Below are 27455 nucleotides of genomic sequence, written 5' to 3' on the forward strand. Positions count from 1 at the left end.
ATAAGAATGCATTCATTTTAACCTTTTTTTTTTTTACCATTTATTGCTCTGATAGCGAAATGGTAATATATGCAAATTCACTCAATTGGATCATATAATCGAATATCAACAAAACCAAGAACAAAAGCAAAGAAAAAAATCCAAACGCGTGTGTATGTGTGTGTGTGTGTGTGTGTGTGCAGTGTTCCATTGTTCTATTCAATATTCGCATTATTTTATCTTGAAAAATATATATCTTTGTATTTTGTTGTAAGATAACAAAGTGTACTGTGTCAACTCTATGATAAACGACTGTATTGGAATCAAATGTAAGATTCTCTCCAATTTAAGTCACAACCTTCCTGAACTGAACATTATTAAACACGTATACTGAATAAAGGTTCATGGGTTTAACTCAAAATGTGTGTGCCCGTGAGAGAGAGAGGGGGGGGAGAGAGAGAGAGAGAGAGAGAGAGAGAGAGAGAGAGAGCCTCCATTCATCACTGATCCACTGCAGGACTGTGTTTCAGGGGGTGTGAATGATGGGCCCCTGCTGTCACTATGCCTGCTCTGCGTTGGACATTTCACCTCGCCACTGTAAATTTAAAAAGGGGATTACATTTTGCTGACAACTGATTTCACGGCCGTAGCTTGACCAAGTGCAGACAGCTGACGCGCTCCTCTGGCAGAAAGACTTAATACAGCCCGCAATTGCGGGATCTGGGATTTCTACAAGCTCCTAAAACAAGGCTGTCGGGGAGGAAAAAAAACGTGATCTGGACCACAGCATCACAGAAAACCCCTGTCAGAGGTTCATGTTGGCACCTTTAGCCGTCGGACTTCTTCTCTCCGGGGGAAGGGGGGCAAAGCGTTTGGTAGTTGATTGGGCGTTTTTGGACGCGCTCGGTAAAACGGCGATGCTACGGCGACGCGCAGGATCCGTAGGGGGAAGAGACAGGTGAGGTGCGGCTGCAGGAGCTGCTGTTTCAGAGAGAGAGGCTGTCGGTCTCCATCACCCACTTGCCCACCGAGACGGAGAGCAGCGACCGGAGAGGGGCACCTGTCTCAGCCCCCCATACCTACCTGTCCATCTGGTGCGGTGAGTGTGCCAAATGGTGAGATTGCGAGACGGATACATGTGAGGGAGACACGGGGGGGCTGGATGGGACGGGGTGAACAGGTATATACAGCATGTGCGCAATTTCATCACTGCTGCATCGCTCCTCCGGGTCAGAGCCAGCAGCTGTGATCGGCCACGTCTGCTCCTTCCCGTGGACACGAACTGCTCTTTGTGTCTGCTGCAAGTTTGTCATGTTGTTCGCGCATCATGTGCCATATCTTTGTGGCGTATCACTGCACATTGTGGTGCTTTCACGTGTTGCATGGGCTGTGCCGGTGCTTCTTCTGCCACACACTGTCGCTTTTGAAGTGATGTCTCAGCAACAATCAAACAAACCAAAAATATCTCAGAATTCTCACACGTTATTGTACCGCATTGCAAGGAGGAGAACAAAGCCTGGTAGTAATTCTTAATTTAGATCACGACCCGGATCACAGGTTCGATCTGAGTGAGTCCCATCGCTGTCACATGTTATGTTTAATTATCCCCCTGTGTGAATCAATAATAATAACGTTTTATCAAATGTTTGCTTGAGGTGTCTGGTTAACAAGAAAAGGTCAGATTTGATGATTTAGAAATCATAAATACAACTGATAATGTCATTACTCACATAGTAAGAGGAGTGGCAAACATGGAGCAGGATATTATTGGTATGTAAAGAAAAGTCCCAATGAAGAAAAATTGTTAATAGTAATTTTGAACACTGGCTGATTTTAGAAAACTGGAGATGACTGAAATGAATATTCTAAATTAAACGTCTGCCTTTTGTCCATAACATGGTCCTGAACACTTAAAATAACTTGCCACCTAAAATTGGCCAGCACCATAGTGCACACTAACAACCTCTGTGGCTCAAGTGAAATGCTCACTTACTGCCATCGCAGCTCTTATTGAGGTGATTTAGTAGTTATAGGTAATTCATTGTTTACAACTTCATCCTTCACACTAAAAGCTATCGAGTTCCGCAGAAGGACTATAATGGCTCCCAGCTGCTGCTGTTTATGTTTGTGTTTCTGTGTGAGTTGAGAGGCAAGAAGAAATGGTCGGAGTCGCACTCCCGAAAAAATTAAATGTCAAAATAAAGAGGGGGGGGCAGGAACACAGAGAGACTCAAAGACAGAGGGAAAGGATGAACGGGTGGCAGATAGCAATCTGATACGGGAGCCACAGGGAGCTGGGCAGAGGATGTAAACGACAGAAAAAGGAATGATGGGGCAGAAAGCTCAGAGTGAACGAGCGTGGAAGGGAGAGGGGCTGCAGACAGAAGTCTGAGCGGGTGTGAATGGTCTCCCTGTTATCCCCGCTGCCCACACAGACAGCCACACAGCAGCCGTGTGAGCAGGTGCTAACCCCACCACACAGAAACCGCAGGGAACAACAGGTGCAGCCACTGTTTCCTCCAGCCTCCCTTTGGAAGGCAGTCTAACACCCGCCCATCCCAAACACACAGCTACACCAGAGCCTTTTAACACCCACAGCTCATACTGCAGGGAACCAAATGTATACTTCAATGTACATTTAGAAAAGAAGAAAAAAAAAGCATGCAAAGCCCAGGCTTGAGTAATTCAATTATAAAGTGAATCATGCTGCAAACAAAGTTGGAACCACTTGAAGCAATGAGGCAGAGCTGGCTGCAGGTAAAAGCAATCTAAGAGAGGGCCTCGGGGTGAGACGACTGCCCACAGGGACACTTAATGAGCTCTATTGATCACATAGAACTGTATTCAATCACACATGCTAAGCTGCAAGCAGAGCATCTCAAGCACGAAAAACGAAAAAAAAAGATTCAACGGGATTGCAGCATAATACGGCCCTACCCTGCAAGAGAGTAAATCAACAGCAGATTATTGTGCTGGGGGTTGCTATGGAGCACTTTTCTAGCAATGTGTAAAATGACAGTCTGAGATCTTGTGTGCTCGTCCTTGTGTGTGTGTTAAACAGAGTGAGATGAAACAGACAGAAGATTTTGGATGGAGAGAGATGTTACCCAAGAGCCTCCTTCTTCCTTTTCGCCAAGAAAATAGTCAGGCAATCGGCGACAAATTGCCTCTCTTTACCTTTGGTATACACAGAGAGGAGCATTGACTGACTCAAACAGTCCTGGTTCTAAGCGGCCAGAACCTGCCATTTTCTTTTTCTAATTTGCATCAGACAATGGGGATGACTTGTTTCTTCTTAATCAATCTTAATCAGTAGGCTACACCCCATACACTCTTATGGTGTTGGATAAAATGTAACTACCTTCCAAAAACCACCCGTTTCTACCCAGGAAGTCCAGGAAACAGGAGTTAGCCTCATCATAAAATAAAGCAAAGTTACGGCAAGTGTCAAAAGATTTGAAGGAAATGCTTATTTTTCCTTTTGAGGTTCCAGTTTCACACAGAGCACAGCGTTTATCTGGTGGTAAGGTTTGATTGGATACTTTAAATCAAAATCAAGCACTTAAACGGGGTGTTAGGGTTCACAGACCCCAGGGCAAGAAGATCAGAAGGACCTAGCTGGAAAGGCATCTGCTGGTTGACCTATTCCAGCGGGGTCCTCGGAGCGCCGACCTTAGGGAGTCATTCTGCAGGATTAAGGGGGCCGGAGGGTCAGGAGTCACGCAGGCATACTTTCTTTACTTGTCAGACAGCACAGAAAGTAGCACTTATCCCAAGACAGGTATTTAAAATAAACGACCTCTTGCAAAACATTCTCTGGGTTGATGTGAGAAGCTTTCAGGAGCCCAACTGGGCCTTTTCAGAGAAATCCTTCCAGATGTTTGAAAAAGTGAGAATCAGCAGTATAGGATACCACACAAACGGAGGGGCTTTACCTATTGCACACTCCGCTGTAAATCGTCCATGGCGCCATAAACTGTACATCACAAGATAAATTATGTTTAGAAGGGCCTAGGTGTTTGCACCATGTGGACGTGGTTGCTGCATCAGCCACATATGCCATGTAATAATGCCTTGTAGTTGTTTTTAATGTAAAATCCCTCATATACTTCACAGCAGCCATGCATTTTCAGTTTTACGACTCTCTGGCTTCACTGATTCCTCGCCAGAGGTGCAGAATTTTTTACGCATCCCTGCGAACATTGTGTGGTCTCTGCTGCACACACTAAAAACATGCTGACATGTGTGTTGATTTTTCAGTGTATTGTTCTGTTGAATGTTTAACAACACATCCAATATATCCTCATTGGGATCATGTAGATTAATTGCATACACATGATCTGTGAAAACATGGGTGTTTATGATACACATATTCATATTCTAAGTATATGTCATAGGAGTTTGTTTTTTTTATGTTTGTTTGCGATGTAGTGTACAGTGTGTGAGGAACTTTATAAGCTAGTTTGTCTCTCAAATGAATGATCTCTTTGCATGCAGCCAGTCTTCCCATTTTGCTGCCTGGCTTTTCAGTTGTGAGTGATACCGCAGCAGTTTCCATTTAGAAAGATAGAGATAATCCAATCTCTTTATGCCTGTCATCTCATTTACACCATAAAACTGCAAAAGTGAGAAGATGACCATCTACTTCATGCTTTCATTGAAAATCTCATACATCTATGGATGCACAGATAAAATAACCAAGTAACCTTTTCTCAAATACCACTGCAGAGGCACTTGACTTTTTGATTCTTTGCACAAAATGAATGGAGGTATATATATTTTGCCGCATTTGTTGTCCAACATATTCAGCTAGCACCTCACCCAAAGGCAGGCTTTAGTAAAGGCAGCTTAGCCAGAGGGATTTGGAAGACTTTTTATTGGGAGATAAAGGCCCATCTGAGTCCTTTGTCTCGCAGCTACTCGGGATGGTTTTGTAGCCTCGTGAAGCTTTGTTGTGGCTAATCTTTCTCTCTCCTTCATGCTGTCTTCTCCCACACCCATCCCCTCTTGGCAACAAACAACTTTTCTCTTTTAATTACGGCTTTTCATCTGGGGCCCATGCAGTCACAACTGAGAGGAGAGGACCAAAGCAGAGCAGAAACACAGTTATACCTGTGAGGTGGAAGAGGAGGCGCTCAGGGGAGGTGTCGTCTCTGCGTACGGGCGTGTATGGCGTAGGTGTGCACGTCTGTGCGTGCATTCATCACGTGCGTCAATCCACAATCATGTTCTTTGGCATTTTGATATCTGTTGTGTGTGGACCACCTATTGTGATGCTGTGATCCTCTTAGCAGGCTTCTACCAAAAGAGCTATATTTACCCTTACCGGGGATCACAGCACACGGAACAACATGATGACAATATGAGCCACCTCTCAGCCCTGTGCCTCCTCCTACATCAGCATACGAGCATGTGCTATCAGGGTATTAGATGTAAGGCAATGGCTGCCAGATTGAGGCATTGGCACAGCCTGTTTAGCATAGTCTTCTTTTATGTGGGAAAATGAAAGGGGAGGATACGTTGGGTTGTGGTCAGTGAAACATGTGGAGCAAAGGTTAAAAAATCTAACAAAATATGTTATTTACGGCTAGTGTCAGTTGATTTTAATGAAACGAACACCAATTTTAAAGCAATAAAAGAATTTTAATTTCAAAATCCCAAAGGTAAAGTTAAAACACAGTTAAGAAGAAGAAAAGATGCTCCCTAGAGACAGATGTCATGGATTTCCCTGTATGCACACCGGTAACACTTAACGAAACAGAACAACGTGAACAACATGAAAAGGGTCCGGTTCGTATATGAAAAAAACAATTGTCGCTGTTGTGCAATTAGACTGCATCTTCACCGCTGTCGCATGTACTGGGCCGGGGTTTGCATGTGTTCGGCTGTGTGCTCATGGTGTGTGTCCGGGTGTGTGCGCTGCATACTCATGTGCTCGCTCAGAGCTGTGCAGTGAATGTATATGTGCTTACTGCAGTCAAACTCTGGTTAGTAACGTTTGCCCTTGCTGCAGCTTCGTACAGCTCTATAAATGTGTGTGTGTGTGTGCGCGTGTGTGTGTGTGCGCGTGTGTGTGTGTGTGTGTGTGTGTGTGTGTGTGTGTCTGTGTGTGTGTGCGTGTGTGTGTGTGTGTGTGCGTGTGTGTGGGGGGGGGCTTACTCATGGTGTGGGGACCTGCAGCTATTTACACAATCACATTATGAGGACTTGCCTCACTGACATTAACAACTGTTAAGGTGTTTTAAATTTATTGTGACGTTAGGTTTTGGTTCAGGTTGGGTTAAGGTGTGGGCAAGTGGAACCAAATTATTATTAATGTCATGTCCTGGGAAGTTATGGAAACAAGACTGTGTGTGTGTGTGTGTGTGTGTGTGTGTGTGTGTGTGTGTGTGTGTGTGTGCGTGTGTGTGTCTCAGTGCAGCACCATGTATTTGTGCTGTTTGTGAGTGCGGCGTTTGTTTTCTTTGAGCCTGCATTTCTCAGCTCTGTGTTTATCCCACTGTATGTTCATGTCCATTGTCTATAAGCTGATAACTCACTGCATCCACAGACTACTGTGTGCCTGACACTAGCAGCAATTTAACTTAAGGCAGAAGGCCTGATAGGGGAAGAAGTCCGAGGGGAGATGGAGCTCTCTCTCTGGCTAGACTCCAGCTCTGTCCATCCTATTTTAATTACCTATGGCACTCACCCAAGGGAATATCTCTCTCTTCCTCTTTGTGTCTTCTCTCCTCTCGTTTCCTTCATCTCCATTCTCTACCATCTTCTCTTTCGTTACTTATTCATTCTCACTGGCTCTTTCTCACTCCTTTCTATCTCTTTCACATAGCCTAACAACACACAGCCACACCAAAGGCCTATGCAGAGGTAACCTTTGCATTAGCATATAAATGACCCTGTAGATTGAATAGTATTTTAGGATATTTAACAGCAAAAGACAGATTCCCTTAACTCTGAGGAGACAGGCAGCTTCTTGAGGGAATATTGCCTCCACCTTGATAAGATAAAGACTTGACACAGTGATTCCATTGTTGAAGGGACCGAGATTGTCCGTGTCTGAATGCACATTTGCTTTTCCACGTGTTTGTATATGCCTACATTTGAGCAGGTCTGTGAATCTGAATAAATATCCATATATTCATTTCTCTTCTGTTTGTTTTGACACCATGTGGTTCTACCAGGACTGCCACCTGTTACCGGAGATTTTCATTAGGCCTACTACAAATGATTATTCCCACTGAAGCCGTTTGGAACCAGCATGTGGAATTTACCAGCATTTACCACCTGAGCTAGTGATCTTTACACTGCACAATGACATGACTATTGGGATATTAAAAGACTAGTTCAGACATTTTGGGAAAGACGTTCTTTTGCTTTGTTTCTGAGGATTAGATAAGAACTAGATTGAGATTAGATTGATACCACTCTCAAAACAGTTTGTTAATTTGAAGTTACAGCCAGCGACGTGTAATCTTAGTTTAGTTTAACACAAAGGTTGAAAATAAGGAATTGAGCTAGCCAAGTCAATAGAAGAGAACGAAATTCACCTATCAACACCTAATACACACATCTGGGGTTTTTTTAACCATACAAAAGCTATAGTCTGAACATTTCAGTTTAGAGTTTTGTGCAGGGTTAGCCCAAAGTGCCAGGCTATTTTTAGACTGGTATCATTTGCCCCTAAATTTATGATGATGTTTAATATGAGTTACATGCATTGTCAAGTCAGGGAGGTTGCTGAGTCAACTATAGAATTTATCTGAGATTTTATGCTTGATCTATGTGTTTGTGTATTTTGTGTCGTGTGGCAATTCCTACAAGGTGAATGCGAAAGTGATTTAGTTGACTGTTCCCATTCATTAATCAAAATTGTGAAATACTGTTTTTCAAAATACATAACAATACAGTATGATGCAATAAAACGTTATCAATCCCGAAGGCAATTTGGTTTAGGGGAAGCAAAAAAAAAAAAACAGGAACATGAAATGCATCTTCATTACAAGTAATAATCAATATATCTAGTAATTCATATAAATGAATAATAGATCCATTAAATAGAATTCTGACTTAATCAATGTGAATGACACAACTTTGAACTACTATCTGTAAATTCATAGTCAGCACATTTTTAATAGCTGTGTCTTTGAAGTGAATTATAAACATTCTGTTTCTTTAAAAAAACAATTTCTCTTCAATTCTGAGGTTCACCAGCAAGTAGCAATCCCAAATCCAATCTTGAAAATCACCTCTCACATATCTTGAAGTGAGAGATGCTCACTTCGTGTGAATTCTGTGTCTTTAAAATACACTTTAAATGTGTGACTGTATTGGACTTATTTCCATTTATTTTGTGTGAAAGCATCTCTTGCTACATGAAAGGCTGTCCACATCACATCAATCCAGGCCTTCACTTTGGTCTGAGATTGACATCTGAGATTGACATCTATTTAGTAATCAGGATGCACACCTTGGAGTTTTATTGTTGGACATGAGATATGAGAGATTTATTTTGTGGACCCAAATTAAGGTTGGTCTGAACTTGTACCTCTGTATTACTGTAATGATGTCTGGAATCACCCCTGTACCAAAGTATGACTTTCTGAAATCTCTCATTTTGTTCACACCATCTCCATTTTAAGTTAAATGTGTTTTAAGTCTATTAATGAAGCTATAGTGCTGTAAGGATGGAGTGCTGAAGTCTGAAGGTGACCCACTTCTCCCAGTTTAGCCCATGTCTGCGTTTCTACCCGCAGGCCATCTTTCTTTATTCAGGGCTTTAACCTGCACACTGTCCTCAGGAGCAATTCTATTTCAGCATGTTTGATGTTGATTAATATCTTTTTTTCCACATTTTTCATTTTTCTCTTTTGAATCCAACTTTGACTTTTTATTTTTGCAAATCAACTGTAATCAGGCAGACAATGTCTAAGAGCTGCATTGGGGAAAGGCCTTTTAACAAAACAAAAGTTATATTCACATGCCCTTCCTTTTTCTTGACAATCAAGTTTGTGACTTCACATATTTGCTTATATCCATTGAAGTTATCTTAAATGAGTCTCACCAGTTTTACATAAACACAGAAGAACGATAAATCAGATAGAGTCATGCTGAAACATTACAAGTGGAAATCCCACGGAAAAGGCTTGGCAATAATAAATGTATTATCGTGTTTTTCAATAAGATATTTTCCACTGTTGACCTATTGATTTCCAATGAGCTTTACTGTCCTGCCTGGGTGTAGATGATGTGGAGACAAACTGCTTGTAGCTCCCCCATCCCCCTCCTTGTTGAGAGAGAGGGTACCGGTACCCCCACCTCCTTATATCTGTGTCCATGCATGTGTTCATGCACACTCATATGAATGTACATGGATCTGGGTTAAGGCTTCAGTGTGTGTGTGTGTGCGTCCGTGCGTGCGTGCGTGTGCGCGTGTGTGTGTGTGTGCGTGCGTGCGTGCGTGTGTGTGTGTGTGTGTGTGTTTGTGTGTGTGCGAGTGCGAGTATGCTCACACTTGTATGTATGTGTTAGAGGGCGAACACACCCTCCTCGCTTTTACATCTACTGCAATAGAACATCTCTGCCTGGCTTTGCTATTGGTTGCTACGGTAACAAAGGCACAGAGTGGAGTGGCTGCAGCAGCTAAACAGAGAGCGAGAGACCGAGAGAGACACACACAGAGAAAGAGAGAGCGAGAGAGAAAGAGAGATGGGGGGATATTTCGCCTGTAGACCTAATCAGAACAGCGGATTCAACACACGGCGTGAGAAAACACAGTTCAGATTCAGTTACAACTGAAATGTCAACACCTCAGAATTATGGGTTTTTCATTCCACTCGTCCGGTTTCTGTGACACACATGTCGAAAGCTTTGATCTATGGGGTGCAGCACAGGTCAAGGCTCAAGCATCTTGACAACAGCATCTTGCGTTGCGCAGCAGGGGCATTAGGTCTGGTTTGCTGTCTGTCCATGCCTTAAGATCAGACAGCTAAGGCCTTTTCTATTTGTCTTTGCGTTTCCTCATGGTCAGTTAATGCTCCTCGGTGTGAATAGAGATGGTGCTCTTTATTCCGTCTCTGTTTAGCAGCATAAGAGTGTATTGATTTTGCAGAGCAGCATTAATAGGTCAGATGCTAAATGCAAATATGAGCCTTCAAAGACCACTGTAGGATTTTAAGATGGGCTCATGGATAAATATTAAATAGATGACCATCCAATAGATACAGCATCTTGTTGATGCACTGGGAGTTGTATAGAAAATTCCCAGCTTGCTGCTCACTCCCTGTCATTCCTGTCAGATGAGCAACAGCGCACTGGAGAGAAAGACCGTATGAAACGGAGCCAGGTCTCGGCCGATGAGGACAAAACATATGGACAAACTGATAAGAGGTGAGAGCAGGTGATGATGTTTCTTCAAATGGCCTGCTGATTGGTTAATGATGTGAGTGTTAGCAGGTGATTTGCTAATGGGCTGCCTGATGAGGCCAGATTACAATGTGTGGCTGTCGCCGTCATTACATGCTTCCCATGATACCGTGTCAGTGTCACCCCATTTAATCCTATCTCACTAATATGATCAGACGCAAATAACGTAACACCCTTTCTCTTTCGGCTCGCTTGTCTCTCTTCCCTTGATTTCCTGATGGTATCTCACCAGCAGTCTGTTTTTTTTGTAGCTTGATGAGCTGGAAGTCTGCAGCAGGCAGCATCTCTCAAACCTTTCTCAAACCATTCGGTCTTTTATCTTTCATCGTCTCTCGTCTGTCTTTCAGCTCAGCAGGGAAAACTTGAAACACTTGCACAAGTCGCCGCCCAAAACCTTTTTTTTTATTAGAGCCCAGAGCGTTAAACATACTGCCTTCGTCATGGCATCGGACAGCTCCAATCTGCTGGCCTTGGCCCACATCTTATGGTTTATCTTATGGATCAATAGCCTTAATCAATATGCTCTCTAATGAGGAGGTTTCATTAATGATTGGCTGTAGGGTTTTAGTATGTTACACGAGCAGTTTGTGTGTGTGTGTGTGTGTGTGTGTGTGTGTGTGTGCGCGTGTGTGTGTGTGTGTCTGGAATAAGCTGGCCTTGTGAGTTGTATTGTACATGTTTAGGGACATGTTTTAGGCAATATAAAATTGAGGTTATTAATAGACAGAGTGTCTGAATCATGTTGATGGGACGTTCTGCGTTTTAAAAAGAAACTCACAGTGAATGTAAAAATGTGTTGATCATCATCATCTGCGTGTTCAGCTTTTCCTGAGTAATAATCTCTGAGGAGTGTGATTCTTCATGAGGCAAACTGCATCACTCTGGGACAAGGAGTCAATAAGACAAAGAAAGAGAAATGATGGCTAATCCCACTAGAAACATGCCTTATTTAATTCCATGCTTCGATTCAATACGGAATTTCCTTTTAGGTTTAAACACCAAATGTGGATCCCTCTCATGAAATGGCAATAATGAAAGAGGCTAACTCAACTCAACAACCTAACTCAATGAGTTCGACACTAGGGAATCCCAGTTCTACCCCCACCCAACCCTTCCATCACCCCCTCACACACACACACACACACACACACACACACACACACACACACCCCCTCAGACTCAATGCATCTGACGAGGAGACGGCTTAGAGATTTCCAACCTGCAATCTCTGGCCTAGAATTTCATTTGAAGTGCATCCCCCCCCCCCGGAATAGTCTGCAGCCCGCGTTGCTTCACTGATGTTTTCCAACAGCCTGTCACTCAAACTCATCTACAGTCTGAAGCATTGGTGAAACAGGGGGATGCATACCTATATTTATAGATATATGTGTGTGTGTGTGTGTGTGTGTGTGTGTGTGTGTGTGTGTGTGGGTGTGTCTGTGTGTGTGTGTGTGTCTGTGTGTGTGTGTGTGTTACATCTGGGTGTGTTTGTGTGCTTCAAATAACAGATGACATTGCCTTAGCAACTAACACATCTACCTTTCAACCTGGTGTTCTATCTCCGAAAACAGTCGTGAGGGTCTTATCCAGGAACAGACTAGCTGAGAGATAGAAGGAAAGAGAAATGAAGGGAGGAGGTGGGTTATGGAGGTAGCGAGACGGAGGATGAAAGGAACTAAGCAGGGGTTGGTGGAAATGTGGAACTTGGTGTTCAGGTTGATATACCTGCATTCATATAGCATATCTTCTTTTTTTTTTTTTTTTTTTCCAACCTCTCTTTTCTTTCAGTGTTACACAAAAGTCATGTCCTCCAACCCTTTGCTTCCCCTCACACGTCTTGTCATCTCCTCTTCCTTTTCAAAGTCTTCTCACATCAAAGACAGTTAGTTGCAAGCAGTGTAGCTGAGCCACGGGCATTTTGAGCTTCAACATTTAAACACGTGTATGATGGTGTGGCCACAATTAACATCCCCCAGCAGCTTATGTGCAGCACTGTTATTTCAACTGCTTTGGTTGTTATAGGTGCAAGAGATGCTGACATACAGTATATCCTTAATGCTTCTTTTTTTTTGACTGTTTGACCCCTTTAGGTCTGTGATAGGACACACTAGTAGCTTTGCTCCATAGGTAGCAATGTCTGTGGGTTGGCCCACCATTGTGGTCCAGACTGAATTATCTCAACAGTCACAGGATAAGATGCGGACATTCATTGTCCCCAGGTGATGAATCCTACTATGGTGATTCCCCGAGTTTTAGTCAACCGTCAAGTCAAAAATTATATTTGCCTTAAACTGTTTATGACTAAATACCTCCACAGGGGACTGATTAGCTAACGTCAGCATTCTAACACGCTTAACTAAGAAAACCCGATATCTGCTACACATCGCCATACTAGCGCTGTCAATGTTAGCATGATTCCATGCTGATGCTGAGTATTTAGCACTTCCTTGATATAGCTTCACAGTCCTGCTAAATATTCACAGGCAAATATTTTGCGTTCATCTCATTTATTCGCCACACCCCCCGTGTGTGCCTTGATTCTCATTTTGTTCATGTGTACATATCTCACACAGGATGACCTTTTTGTGACCTGTTAACTTTTAAAAGACCAAAATCTGTTTCCTCCCCCTTTCCTCTCCGTGATTTAGGGCAATACTGACTTTTGACCTGTAGACAGACATTGTCCAGCTTACCCCAGTCACTCCATTCATCTCTCTTTTACTCTCTGATCTATTAAGACCAGCCCCATCCCTTTGTGGCTGATTACCAATAATACAGCCTCCATATGTCCATCGAGAAACACAATTAGTGAAAGGAGCATTACCACACAAAGTGGCTTTGTAATCCTGTGAATGTTTAGTGTCCTGTTGTGTTTTATGGCTCTGAGAATCTCCTTCAATTCAAATTGTTTCACAATGGAGTGACAATTCTGACAATACATCCCCATTACACCAATGAAGCAGACAACAGAAACACATCAGAAGCCAGGTTGGTGGCAGCAGTCAGTCGGCTGCACTGCTGACCCTGTCGTCACACACACATATTCATGAATGCAGAAATCCGTTGGGGTTCCTCTGTACTGAGAAATATATCAGAATATTAACACACACACACACACTCATTCAAATTGTTCTCTGCTATCTCTCTTTGTTAACAGTGCATGTGTGCTGCTGCCATGGCGACCGTGGCTCCTCCCCTCACATTTCTTCTGTTGCTGCTTCGACTCGCTGACGGCTCATTCCCAGAGGAGCCCAGTCCCCTCAGCTACGTCCCTGTAGAGGGTATGTGTCCTTCCCACAGAGTGTGTGAGTGTGTGAGTGTGTGCGTGCGTGCGTGTGTGTGTGTGTGTAGGTTGATGAATGGCTCCGTGTTAGATGTGGAAATCTGGGGGTCAAGTGTCAGAGTGCTGTTGTGGTAAATTAATAAATATGAGAAAGAAAGAAAAAAGAAGAAAAGAAAGAAAGAAAGACTGTTAAAGGTATTGGAAGGTGCAGGAGGATGGACAAGTGGGATGAGGTGATACAGGAGACAAGTGAGAAGGCTGAGGGGTGGTAAGGAGAAGGGGAGGAGACAAGTAGAGATGGATCACTACGTTCTCTCTCTCCCTCCCCTGCAGTCAAGGACAATGAGATGTTTTCCCAATCTGTCTCCTGTTGATCATGGCTCCCTGCGGAGACCATTGTCCTCCTGTTCCAAACTTTCTCATAGTCTAACCCTGCCACTTTCTCTCAGCTGTACTCTCTCTCATTTAACTGAAATGTTGGGAAAATGTAGAGAAGGGATTCAGTCTGCTGTAACTGCTGTGCCATTCGTCTCTGCCCATTATCTTTGTTTTCCTTACACAAAAGCATCAAGAATGAGTGAAGACGCCATTAAAGGGAAGGTTGCAGAAGCTTTTTTTTATGTCCTGCCTGAGTTCTTTGAGTAAATATAGAAGGAGAAAGTGCTCTCTCTGTCCTCAACTATCCTTGAGCAAGACACTGAGTTTCTAGATGTTTTAGTAAGCACTTCACACTCTGTGTTCATGTCAGTGGTGAGGAGATACCCAGTGTTCCTGGGCAGAGCTCATCGTTCAGCTCAGAGACTGGAGCTGCACATCCAGACGGTCCTCCAAGTCAACCGCACGCTCTACATAGGAGCCAGGTAACCAACGGCAACCGCCTCCAACTGTGTGTCGCCGACGTGTTTGCATTAATATCCCTTTTGCTTTCATTTGATGCCACAGCTTCCATCTGCTGTCACTCTGCGAGGACATTTTCAGTTTCATTTTCCAATGATGCTGTGTTCAGTCTTGTTTGTTAAATGTCAAGTGAAAGCTGTTTGTTCACATTACTCTTATACACGACAGACGGAGAAAAAAAAGAATAGCCTCTTATTAGGGGCAGTCTGGCAGGTCTGTGGGCCTAATCCGGCCCCCAGCAAAAATATTTGGTTATGAGATTTTTGTTGGTTATATGAATTTTCATTTTCAGATCAAAAATTTTAACAAAGTTAACACAATTATTTCAAATACCAATTAATAAAACTCCTTACTTCTAATAACACTGTCCCCACGCAAATAGATACAACCTTGATGGCCCCATACTGAAATTAACACAAATAAAGCACAATAATAATATAAATGAATTATATAATCACCTGTTTTGAATGAAACATTTCACAATTCATACACTGTTTTATTGCTGTGGCTTTAGCCTATTTTATCAGAATAGATTTGTGTCATAAAAATAAAAAAAACACAAACAGGTGGCCCTCTAACAGAAATGGCATGCTGATTGAAAAAAAGAAGGAAAGAAATCAAGGCAACAGTAACAACAGCAGTAGGTTGCCTTTTAATTCAGCCATAAATGAGGCAGGTCACTTTTTAGTACAACACAGATGATGTATTCCAATATTTTTGCCAAATCAGTATCAAAATAAACCTCTACTCTATTAGTCCTGACTTATTAATGAGACATATGCTGTTGGATAAAATCCTAAAAAATGACATATTAACCATAATGGTGGATCTGTTTTCCACCACACCTGTAACATGTTGGCACAATGCAAAAAAAACAACAGGCCTATTGTTGACACTTTATAAAGTTTTTAAATAGTTTTTACGTCATATATTACATAATCCAATGAAATTACATCTGGAATGATTTGACGTGTGTTTTTGTACTTGTAGAGATGACTTGTACAGAGTGGAGCTGGATAACATGGCAGGTGATGAGATGTTTTACAGCAAGGTAGGACTCATTTCCATCGCACGCACACAAAACCGAACATGCACCGATCGATAATGCACATGTGCACACGTAGCAAACATAATCTGACTGTGGCTCATTCCTCTGGCAGAAACGGACATGGGAATCCAATAAGAACGACATTCGAGTGTGCCGGATGAAGGGCAAACATGAGGTACGGAGCTCGTAGACAGCACTCGGACTTTGACATCCACTTGTTCATGCATCAATACTTTCTCGACTATCACATGCATGGACAGGCACAACAGCTGTTCGAAACTTATATCCTTTGGGTACACCTGCATACGGTATTTACACAAATTTGATCTTGTTGATACAGAATCACTTAATCATACTATGTCAGTGAAACGTCACCAAGACCGAAAGCTGTCCGTGAAGCTTAAAAGCCATTTACTTGCACACTTGCAGTGTGCCAGTTCTCATCACATATCTCATTCATAGCCCGTGGGCACGACGCAATTATGTTTGTCAATAAAATAATGGCTGGCATTTTTCTGAGATATGAAGGGAATGTGATCAAACCTACAACGAAAAGAAAGATATGATGGGATGGTAGACTGCTTGACGGGATAAAACCTGAAATATAAGCTTTATTGTCTAAATGTAGCAATGCCACCGGCAAAATCCAATTTGGGCTGAAAGAAGGTGGAAAAACATAAAAAGAGGCAACAGGAAACATTACAGAGCAAACTGAGCAGAGAGTGACACAGCCTCAGGGAGGAAACAGTAATTGAAATCAGTTGAGAAAGGGAGGTAAGGTAAGGATGGGATGTGTGTAGGTGGAGGAAAACTGGGGGAAGAAACACATAAGGAGGATAAGACAGATAGGGCAGTATGAAAGAGGCTTAACGGCAAGAAATGGAAAATATGTGTTGCTACAAATAACAACAGATGAAAGAAGAAAATTAATTTTAAAGCAGTGAAAAGAAGAGGAAGAAGAAAGAAGACAGAAGGAGAGGGACAGGCCAAAGATGGAAAGATGAGAGAGGAGGGAGAGGAAGAGAGGCAAAGGGGTAATGTTCTCTAACTCAGATGAAGAGATCAAATCATAAAGCTCACGTTTTGGAGGCATTGCCTTTTTACTGCACTGAAATTTTTTTACTTTTTATTACAAAATAACTGTTATTATTATCAGGAAGAAAGACACATTTACAGTGACAGTGCACACACGTTCTATTAGCGCCATGAACAATTCAAGTAACAGCAATGTTTGTTTGCATTTGAGCAAAAAGTAAAATGACGTACAACTAGAATTACTCTACTACTCTACTGTTCACAGAAATTGCTAAAATAACCTCCAACAAAAAATAACGTTGTCACTCTTGATGTTTTGCCGTTAGCACTGAATTTAGCTCCTGAGTAAAAAGTTCCTGAGTAAAAAACACGGTGATATTTGATTGGTTCAAAACTTTGGCAGTGCTGTTAAACACCATCACACAGACTCAAGGGATACTACTGGTGTCATCGGGTTTCAGATTCACCGGTAGCAGATTTTAACGTTGACTTCAATCAGCAGCCTCCACTTTGAGGACTGCTATGAAGTCCCCGTCCTATTGTTCCTCGATGGAGTGTGGTCTGCCTCTAAGGGTTGTTTTAAGCCGCATTCTTCAAACGTCACACTGGCAGTCTTGTCGCTCTGACTGGTAATTTCTCACCCTGCCCTGTACCTTATGAATTTGTCCTCTTCTTTAATAGTTTCCTTTTGTGTTTTTTTTTTTTCCCACAGGCAGAGTGTCGTAATTTCATCAAGGTTCTGCTCAGCCAGCATGGTGGCCTGTTTGTATGTGGAACAAATGCCTTCAACCCACTGTGTGCCAATTACACTGTTAGTATCCATCGATCTGTCAGCTGGCCATTCTCTATGTATCTACCAGCTTGTTTGGCTTCATTTTCTTTTTTCTCCTACTGCAGAGAGACACCCTAGAGATGGTGGGGGAGCCCGTCAGTGGGATGGCACGGTGTCCATATGATCCACGACATGCCAACGTGGCTTTATTTGCAGGTAGCACATTGCGTTTGTGCTCTAAAGCATAAGATTTCAGGCCTTCCTAGCAGACATCAGACTCAGTATCCAGACACGTAACAAAATGTTTGTGCACTTGTGTTTACCTTTACGACTGATTTATAGTCGGACCTCTTGCTGCATTGCTTGTGTGGTTTTAATCTTCCCGACCTTGTGCTATCTCTTCATCTGTTTCTTCTCCTCCCTCTTCTACTCCTCGTGCACCTCTCTTGCTCTCAGATGGAAGTCTCTTTACCGGCACCGTGACTGACTTCCTCGCCATCGACGCGGTGATCTATCGAAGCCTTGGCGACAGCCCTGCCCTCCGCACAGTCAAACACGATTCCAAATGGTTCAGAGGTACTTCTAGAAACAGACACATTAAAAATTACCGCGCAGAGCCAGACGCGTTCAATAAAAAAAATCTGAATGCAAATAACAAAAACCATCACCATTACCTTCAGTAGGTAACTAAAAGAACATTCAACCATGTCTTTTCCTGAATGGCTCACAGGTGAATAAGAAGGGGGGTTGGGGGGATTTATTATATATATATATAAGTAGAGCACGATCAGACAGAGTGATGGATTGAGGTTAGTCGGACTCCACAGACTGAGGGTTTGAGAACAGTTGAGTCTTTTTTTTCGATGGAGGAAAAACACGAGGCAGGTCAAAGCTGGAACAGTGCTGGTTGAATAAATGATAAATAATGTGTATCCTCTTGTCCATGATGATAAATCAACCGAGACATGAATATTTAATGAGCGAGGCTGGTGGACAGCAGTTCTCCATGTTGATGTGATTGTTGTTACAGCCCCGTGTCAGGCACTGAGTACAATCACCTTCGACCTCAGGTACTGCGTCGCTACTGTTCTGTAGTCTGAGAGTGTGTGTTTGTCTAACAGTGCTTTTCTCATACTATTTTTCAGAGCCTTACTTTGTGAGCGCTATGGAGTGGGGGCCTCATATTTATTTCTTCTTTAGAGAGATGGCAATGGAGTTTCATCATCTGGAGAAGGTACCCTCGTCCTTCCGTTCTTTCATCCTATCCCTTTCTTCTTCTTTCATCCTGTTATCCCTCCATTTCACTAAACCTTGAATGTTTTATTCTAGGTGATGGTGTCCCGTGTGGCTCGTGTGTGTAAGGCAGACCTGGGCGGCTCTCAGCGTGTCCTTGAGAAACAGTGGACCACGTTTCTAAAGGCACGGCTCAACTGCTCCGTCCCGGGAGACTCACACTTCTACTTCAACCTCTTACACGCCACAAGCGGCATAATCCACATGCAGGGACGGGATGTGATCCTCGGTCTCTTCTCCACGCCGCCAAACAGGTACAGAGCGTCACACAGCATTCTCACTAACAAGCGAGAACAGCATTTATTTATTTATCGCCACATCTCAACTCGTGTTCTTCTTCCCCTTGTCTTGGGTAGCATCCCCGGCTCTGCGGTGTGTGTGTTTGACATGCAGCAGCTCGCCCATGTCTTTGAGGGCCGGTTTAAAGAGCAGAAATCCCCAGAGTCTATTTGGACTCCGGTGCCGGACGAAGCGGTGCCGAGACCGAGGTATTCTAATGCAAAGTGCAGAACCTCAGCAGAATACTGCAGTGCTGCTGTCCCGAGCATCTGTCTCACATACAGTCTGCTCACTGCCCTGCTATAAGCTCCTACTGTCAATCACACTGCAACTTCACTACTATTCAGCAAATATTCTAATACAGCCTCCAGCTTTTCTTCCTTCTCTCTCTGGACTTCTATGCCTCTCTTTGTTAAGCCCCCACTCTCTCTTTTTGTTTCTCTCGCCGTGTGTCTGCAGACCAGGAGGATGTGCAGTGCAGGGATCCAGATTTAGCTCCTCTACCACGCTGCCAGACGAGGTGCTGAACTTTGTGAAGACCCACCCACTGATGGACGAGACCGTTCCACTGCTGGGACATAGACCCTGGGTGGTCAAGACTATGGGAAGGTATACAGAATGACTCAGTCATGGCAGAAGTTATTTACAGCATGAAAACGGGAAGCATAAGTACAAACCCATTGGAAATGTACTTCTTTGATCCACTCTGTTGATCTCATGTGTCTAGATACCAGCTGACAACCATGGTGGTAGACACAGAAGCTGGTCCCCATAAGAACCGTACAGTCTTGTTCCTGGGCTCAACCAGAGGAACTGTCCTCAAGTTCTTAATGGTTCCCAGTGGAGACTCTGTCTCCCACAGCAGTGTGTTTCTGGAGGAGGTGGAGGGATTCAACCCAGAGAAGTGAGTAGGAGTCAGGAGATGTTTGTCCTTGATCTCCACATCATGAATTATACATTTCAGTACATTGCTTCAGGTATATCGGGTCTCATGTTGCCTGCCTCGAGTTGGTAACTGTAGAACTGCAGAACTGTTTTCAATTGTTGCTTTTTATGCTTATAATTGGACAGTATGTCTAACAGATGCATATTTTTCACATACAATGTTGCATCTAATAATCAATTCCATCATCATTTAGTGATTTGGTGCGATACAAATAAAATTGAATTGAACTGAATCGGTTAATTTGATGGTTACCTTTGGAAGCACCGGAAGATCTTTCTGTGAAGACTCTGCGGAGGACTGGATAAACCTCCAGTCTGCTGATGTTGTCGGGGTTGGAGGCCATGTGGCTGTCTGTCATTAGGGAACCAACAGATGAGGCCTTTGACCCTGCCACAGATTTAGAAAGAGTACGGTGACCTCCCTCTGAAGCCTCTTTACCCTCTGCCTACCGTCCTTTCACCACTCTGCCCCGCTGTGTCCAGGTGTGGTGAGGACACCCCTCAGGCCCGTCAGCTCTTGTCGTTGTCATTGGATCGGTCCAGCCACTCTCTGCTGCTGGCCTTCCCCTCCTGTCTGGTGCGAGTGCCCACGTCTCGCTGCCACCTGCACTCTCGCTGCATGAAGTGAGTGACACGTTTGGTCTTTTAGGGGGTTTTCTGTTCCCTCAGTGTGTCAAATGAAATCAAATGAAATTCAGATCGAGCAATGGCCATTAGCCAAAGTAGTTCTAACTGGTGAACTATTGTTTTTTCTTTCACTCCTTGTCAGTGAAGACATGCAGCTCTGCTTTTCCTTCAGTCAGTAGCGAATGGAGGGCATGTGTTTTTGTCAAACCACAGTTTTGGGAGAATTACTTTTTTCTCAGAAGTATTATTTGATTTGACAAATGCAGCTTCAGGATTGTGATTCATTATGAATATGAAAAAGGAACTTTTTATTTCTGGAAGATGTTCTGAAGAGCAGCACTGTAGTGTGAACGTGATTATGTGTGTGGTGGCTGGGTATGACGACAACATATTACAATTATGATATTACACAACATATGACTAATACATCTCATGTGTCCATAAGGACAAACAATAAATCATAGTTTAGGGTTGTGATGGTCCACTGTACTATGTATTTCTAGTTAGCTAGTAAGATAACTGTGTGTGTGTGTGTGTGTGTGTGTGTGTGTGTGTGTGTGTGTGTGTGTGTGTGTGTGTGTGTGTGTGTGTGTGTGTGTGTGCAGGAGCTGTCTGGCCTCCAGGGATCCGTACTGTGGCTGGACTAGAGGCAGCACCTGCTCATTCTTGAGACCAGGCACAAGGTGATGACGACACACACACACACACACACACAAAACAAATGTCCAAAGTCCATTACCGTGCATAACAGAGCAAAATACAAAAGTGCATGATAAAAACATGCAGATAAAATGAAATAGAAGAAGGAATAATAAAACAAAAAAAGGTTCAAGAATGAATCATAAAAAACATAGTTATAGTAAAACAGGCAGCCCATGTAAAATTAGAGTGGGCTTTCTGATAACATTGGGTTTTCAGGAGAGACTTATAAGAAGACACTGAATCAGACCGCCTTATTTCCCTGAGAAGCTCATCTGAAAACGATAAACGGCAAGTGATGTAACATAAGGGAGACCAGCCAGATTACATGACATTTAACATTAATAAAAGTGAAGAGGTTGAAAATGTATGATACATATGATGGACCACAGCCGTATAGGCTAAGCCGTATTAAGTCAGTTAAGCCCTTCCTGTGGTCAGTATCCGTATCAAATGCAAACATTAATGTTGTGATGTTATTTACCATCACAATCACCACCTCCAGCTCCCATCACTACCTGTGCAGCTGATCCTGACCTCTGACCGACAATCAAGCTAAAAGAGAAAATCTATCACGGGATCAATAGTGTATCCCATTACACTGGATGACACATCAATGGGTGTCATATCAATTGAATCGATTACTGCCAAAAAAAAAAAAATCCTGTTCGTGTAAATATGCCAAAGAGGGCATGTTCTCGTTAAGAAATCAATTTTTACTCTGAAGAGTTGTTTTCAATCAATTCAATTTGTATGCGTGTACAGTAAATTGAGAGCATTGTAATGCTTTGTCTCCTATTGTTTGTATATGAAGAGAAATATTGTAAAGTATCTGATGTGTTAAACTGTGATCTCTTTGTGACTGCAGGCTGCCTTTTCAACAAGATGTGGAATATGGAAACACCACCTCCCACCTAGGAGACTGTGACGGTAGGTTGCAGCACTATGACATGGACGCTTCTGGTTGTGCACACTGGACTGAGGGGAGGCTCCACCTAGTGGCTCAGTCCCTCATTACTCCTGTCCACTTGTCCCTGAACACTACCTCTCGTTCTACCAAATGGGGGAATATCTGTGACAATTTCTGTTGTTTTTAATCATCCAGTGTGTAATGTAATTTCCTCCACAGCTCAGGTAGATCCGCTCAACCTTTATTTCAGCAACTCCGAGTGTTTTGGTGTCTTTGTCAAAGCAGAAATCAGGTGGGAGTAGAGCTGGGATTCAGCCTCACTTCCTGCAGGTCAAAACGCTCCCAGTGTGAGACACTTTAATTAGAGAGGATGTGGAAGAGGTGTCACTGATGGTAGACAATACCAAACCGCAAGGTGGGAAATGCAGCATCCACCTGCATCCAAGGCTTTGTTCTCTCAAAGCTGAACATCTGAGAGGGTAATAACGAGGGTAGCCGGCAAGCAAGTTGGAAATAGCTTTGTGGAAAATCCTTATGTCACTTCTGTTGAGGGGCTCAGGTGTCACTGCAGCCGAGCCACACAGAGCCTCTTTGAACCTCACTCTAAAAAGTCAGTGGAAACTAAAATGTAAGTAATTTCCTTTCCAGCAGATTCTTGCTGAACTGTTCCGCCTGTTTTAGTCCAACTTTGAAGTCATACGATCCATTTAACTGGGTCTAAATTTCCAAATAGACCCAAAGAATGTGGCACATTCCAGGACCTCATCATACTCATTTGTTTGAAACTGATGTATGGGCTTCTATTTTTTAAAATCATTAATTAACAGCAAAAGTCAGTGATGCCATGCTGCAGACCCGAGAGGTGAAAACACAGGAGAGGCCGAGGCAGAGACAGGCATGTGCTGCTGTGTCTGCAGATGGCAGTGATTAGAGCAGGGTGGAAACACTGAGGTAATGTTATGCTGCGAGGGGAGATTCTCTGACCAAGCTGCAGTATGGAAAGAGTGAGGAGAGGAGCGCCGGCTGCTGTGGTCGGAACTGTGCTGATGACAAGTGCAGGCCTCTCCGAGCTCGGAGCCTGTGGAGCCTCAAGGCCAGACTGGAGAGAAGCTCCTTTTAAACATGAATCACCACAGAAAATTATTGAATAATGCTAAAAATGCTGATCACCAATTAAGAGTGTTAGTGTAGTTATTGATATATTATGATACATTAGAACTTGTGAGGGAGAAACCACTAAGTAGATCATAATAGCAATATATGTAATAATGATAGTAATTTTAAATTGCTCCCTGCGGACAGACATGGAGAAAGGATGTCCATTGTACTGTTCTAGTAAATGTCATCTTCATAATTGTGTCTCTTAATCTTCAGGAATTCTGCAGCAGAGTTTGCTGATTGAGCCGGAGAGCCTTGTTTCCCTCAACCTGCTCGTGGCGTCTGCAGTCTCTGCGTTTACCATCGGGGCGGCGCTCTCTGGCCTCGCCGTTTGTTGGATTATGGCCCACAAGCCTGCCAACCGTCGCCACGGCAACACCTCCCAGTCCTCTATCCAGCGACGTGAAAGAGGCCTGCTTAGTAACGGCGGCGGAATGGGAGGGTCTGTGCTGAGCGTCACGCGGCAGGGAGGTGGGGAGCGCCCCTGCACTCAGGGCGGGGAAACCCTCTTCGTCATGCCCAATGGCTGGGTGAAGTCAGGAGAGCTTGACCCCGGCTTCCTGCCCACCCCAGAGCACACACCCCAGCAGAAACGCAGAGGCCTGCGACTGTCTGACTCCAATTCAGGAGGGTGGGACACCAGCCAGACATACCTGGGGGGAGGCTCTGTGGGTCTAGGATCACCTTGCCGCATTCCGCCCTCTGTGTACCTGACCACCAGACTGTTTCAGCAGGGGGGTGGTGGGAGACACGGTGGTGAGTGCCGAGGAAATGACACGCCACGCCAGCACTATGTCTGCCTGAGCAAACAAGAGAGAGCAGGGAAAGGGACGCCCAAAGCCCCGCTCAGGAAGTCTGCAGGAGAATATGTATACCCCATGACCCCCCAGGACTCGCCTGAGCGTCGGAGGGTGGTCTCAGCACCCAGCGCCCCTATGGAATACGGTGACCCGCTGCCTTTGCGCTGGCCGGCCCAGGAAGGATACATCCTAAGTAGCCACGGCATGGTCCCTGTCCCTCTGCCTCCCCCCTCCATGCCTGCGCCCAGTGGCCAGGCGTATGTGTCCCAGCAACATACCCCCGGGCTGAGCAGGGCTCTGCTGAGAGGGGCCCTGGAGAGAGGGGAGCTGGGCGAGCTGGTGGATCTCAGCCACCTGATGAGTAAGAAGAACTGCAGTGATAGGACTCAGACTGGCCAGTGACTGTTGAGGAAATGAAGGGGACAACTTTTCATGTCCGGAGCACTCTGTTTTATTTACACAGATCTCTCTTTTCTCCCCATTCTGTCCATCCCTCTCTCCCATCCCTTCATCCTTATTTCATTGTCATTCAGCCCCTCTGATCTCCTCTGTCGGCCTCTCCGACACACCTTCCCACCCACCCCAATTTCACCCCATGACAAGTCTCTCCTCATGACTGGCTGCTGGGTCTGCCACTCATATCCTGGCTCACACTAATTGGTCAGATGGACTGAGGTTGTTGCTGTGTCTGCATTGCAGAGTTGCCTCTCCCCCTGCCGCTACTCAGCAGCAGCAGAAAGAGGGAGGAGAGAGGATGGAGAGGAACGACAGAGAGCAGAGTGGGGGGCAGACAGGATGTGGACAAAGATGGACACAGCACTTAGGAGCTGTCTTCACTGTGCAGATTAACTGAGGTTGCAGAACCAGTCAGGTGCTGCCGCAGGCGCGGGGTGCTTTTTCCCTCTTGGATAACGCTGACAAGACTGCCACCCATCTGCTCCCCGCTGTGGTACCTGTTGTTCTGATGCCCACTCGGCACTTGAACTGAAATAACACATTTTGAACATCGTCAATGGATACGTTCCTGAATACCTGAAGCTCTAGCTGACTCATCAGACAAAAACTGAAGTCATTGTGATTGAAAACGAAAAATCGAATGGAAGACGAAGCAACACCAATTCCTTCTCTCTGTTCCTCTTCTTATCTTTCTCCCTGCAGAACACATACAGAAGATGGATACATGTATTTGTACCGGTGGGTAATTAGTATTCCATGTACACAAGAGGGAAGGCGTGAGTGCCAAATGCCTCCGACCCGTCTCACGGGGATATGGCACCATAACTCACTTCTTTGGAGAGCAGAGTGCGGGACTGTAATGTCAGCACTATTTCTGCCAACCGCATGCTCCCTGTAACGGCGGCATCTCGGCCGCCCATCGCTCTTTTTGTTTGCCTTCTTCCACTCCACATACTCTTTAATGACTAATAATTCCATGAGGACGTCGGGATAGGTTGCACTACAACACTGGACTGTCACAAAAATCCCAGCAGGGCAGAAACATAGAAAGAGGGGGGTGGGGGAGAGGATTTTAGAGAATTTAAATGAAATTTTAAGTAAATGCACTGCAGTTTATATACATTCTCACCTTCACTGTCACCTTAAGGTTTTTTCCCACATTTAGAAACGTTCATTAAAGCTGCATTATAGAACACAGTCCGTTCTTATTGGACAGAATTTCCCATTAAGCCCACAGTGGGTCAAGGTCCCACAGATATGATGCAGAATAAAGTGACAGTTACAGTGGTGATGATTGAACCCTCTGGCTTAACTCAGAGCCAATAGGGATAATGGAAATGTTCCCAGCAGGCAAATGAGACTATATATTCATCATATCAAAGTGTCCAGTTGCATGAAATGGTCTCTGTTCAGATCAACACAACATGGTCTTGAGTGTGTAAGCGAGGAGATGGGAGTCATAAAACCAGACAAGATAAATAAGAAAAAGCAGAAACAAATTCCAACTTGATGAAATGCGGTGCAACAACAACCATAGAGAAGATGTTGTTCTAGCCGACGACATGACCCGAGATTTCCACTCTCAGCCGCGGTCAGCACAATGAACGCCGGTTTGTGCTGGCCTTTTGGTGAGCAGCAATATATGGTTTATGTGTACATAGTAAACTTTCATTTAGATAAAATGATAATGTAAGACAAACGGTAATTCCAAAAAAGGAATATCAGGCATTACCTTGCAAACAAAAGTAAACATTTTTCATGTCATTAAAGCTATTGATATATGAAAATCTGTTTCTGTGTATATTTCATAACAACGTGCTCCAAGATTGAAATCACAGAGACACTTATTACGACCAGTGTCGTTTTTCTTTTACATCTGTACGTCAACTCCCAACTGATGAATGATTTACTGATGCCTGATTATCGAAGCAAAAAAACCCTGAGAGAAACGTGTTTAAAGTGCCATGAAGAAGACCATTTCAAACAGCAGTGCACCTAGTTCATGTACTGTGCTGTTGGAGAGATCAATTATTGCAGTATACGTGTGAAATGTATGCCTTTGACCTTACAAGCTGAATGTTCTCTTCTTTCATTTCAATGTTGGCTTGTACTGTTGAAATCGTTTGCCCGACTCCCTCTGAACGCTATACCAGCAGTGTTTGAGGGTCTGCTCATGAACTGCTTTGATGCATCACACCAACATGATGTGCTGTAAATACGCAAGGATAAACACAAACACGATGTCTTGTTTTTTATGATTATACTGAATTGTATTCACTTAAACCAAGACATGAAGAGCTGATGTATAAAAACGACGATTCATTAGTAGTTCATAAGCAAACCTTCAAATGGACTGAAGAGCTGTGAGGGAGCACTGTATATATCTCATTTTTGTGTTTTGATGTAGTCTAGTGACTCTCTGTCTGTCATTGCCAACCAACTGCCATACTGAAGGATCCTGAAAATACTTCTCAGCATCCTGAGTGAATGAATGCGCCCATTCTTTTCTGTTTATCGTCATTCTACTGTGCAGTAATAAGGAAAAGCACATTTTTTTGCATTCTGAAAAGGAGCTGCCCTGTATCATTTGTGAATAGTGTAAATAATCATGCTGATGGTATAGTGTATCGGTTTGGTTTGGGGGGGGGGGGGGGGGGGGGGGGGGGGGGGGGGGTGTTGTTCAAGCTCTCCTGAGACAGGACTGTGTTTTAAAGTGTGAGGGTTCTGTTGTTGTTTTTTTGTTTTTTTTCAGTGACGATGCTGTGAATAAGATGTATGTACAGTATTTACGTGACTTTGGCTGACTGCTGAGTTCAGCTGTTTCCTTCCTGTTGTTAGAGTAGAGTCGCAGG

At 43.9% G+C, this 27455-nt stretch overlaps 1 protein-coding gene across 1 annotated transcript; it reads left to right on the top strand.

Annotated features, from left to right (window-relative positions):
* Nucleotides 1–496: 496 nt before the first annotated feature.
* LOC118310744 (semaphorin-6B-like) lies at nucleotides 497–27239 on the top strand. The gene is made up of 17 exons (XM_035633988.2): nucleotides 497–1078; nucleotides 13559–13682; nucleotides 14433–14544; nucleotides 15572–15632; nucleotides 15742–15804; nucleotides 17377–17475; nucleotides 17562–17652; nucleotides 17893–18012; nucleotides 18582–18670; nucleotides 18766–18983; nucleotides 19086–19217; nucleotides 19468–19617; nucleotides 19736–19912; nucleotides 20437–20577; nucleotides 21186–21263; nucleotides 22148–22209; nucleotides 23564–27239. The coding sequence occupies exons 2-17, from the start codon at nucleotides 13562–13564 to the stop codon at nucleotides 24547–24549; spliced, it is 2700 nt and encodes an 899-aa protein (XP_035489881.2). The 5' UTR covers nucleotides 497–1078; nucleotides 13559–13561; the 3' UTR covers nucleotides 24550–27239.
* Nucleotides 27240–27455: the final 216 nt, after the last annotated feature.

This window comes from Scophthalmus maximus, chromosome 5 (assembly GCF_022379125.1).
Source record: "Scophthalmus maximus strain ysfricsl-2021 chromosome 5, ASM2237912v1, whole genome shotgun sequence".
In the NCBI taxonomy this organism is placed as follows: domain Eukaryota; kingdom Metazoa; phylum Chordata; class Actinopteri; order Pleuronectiformes; family Scophthalmidae; genus Scophthalmus; species Scophthalmus maximus.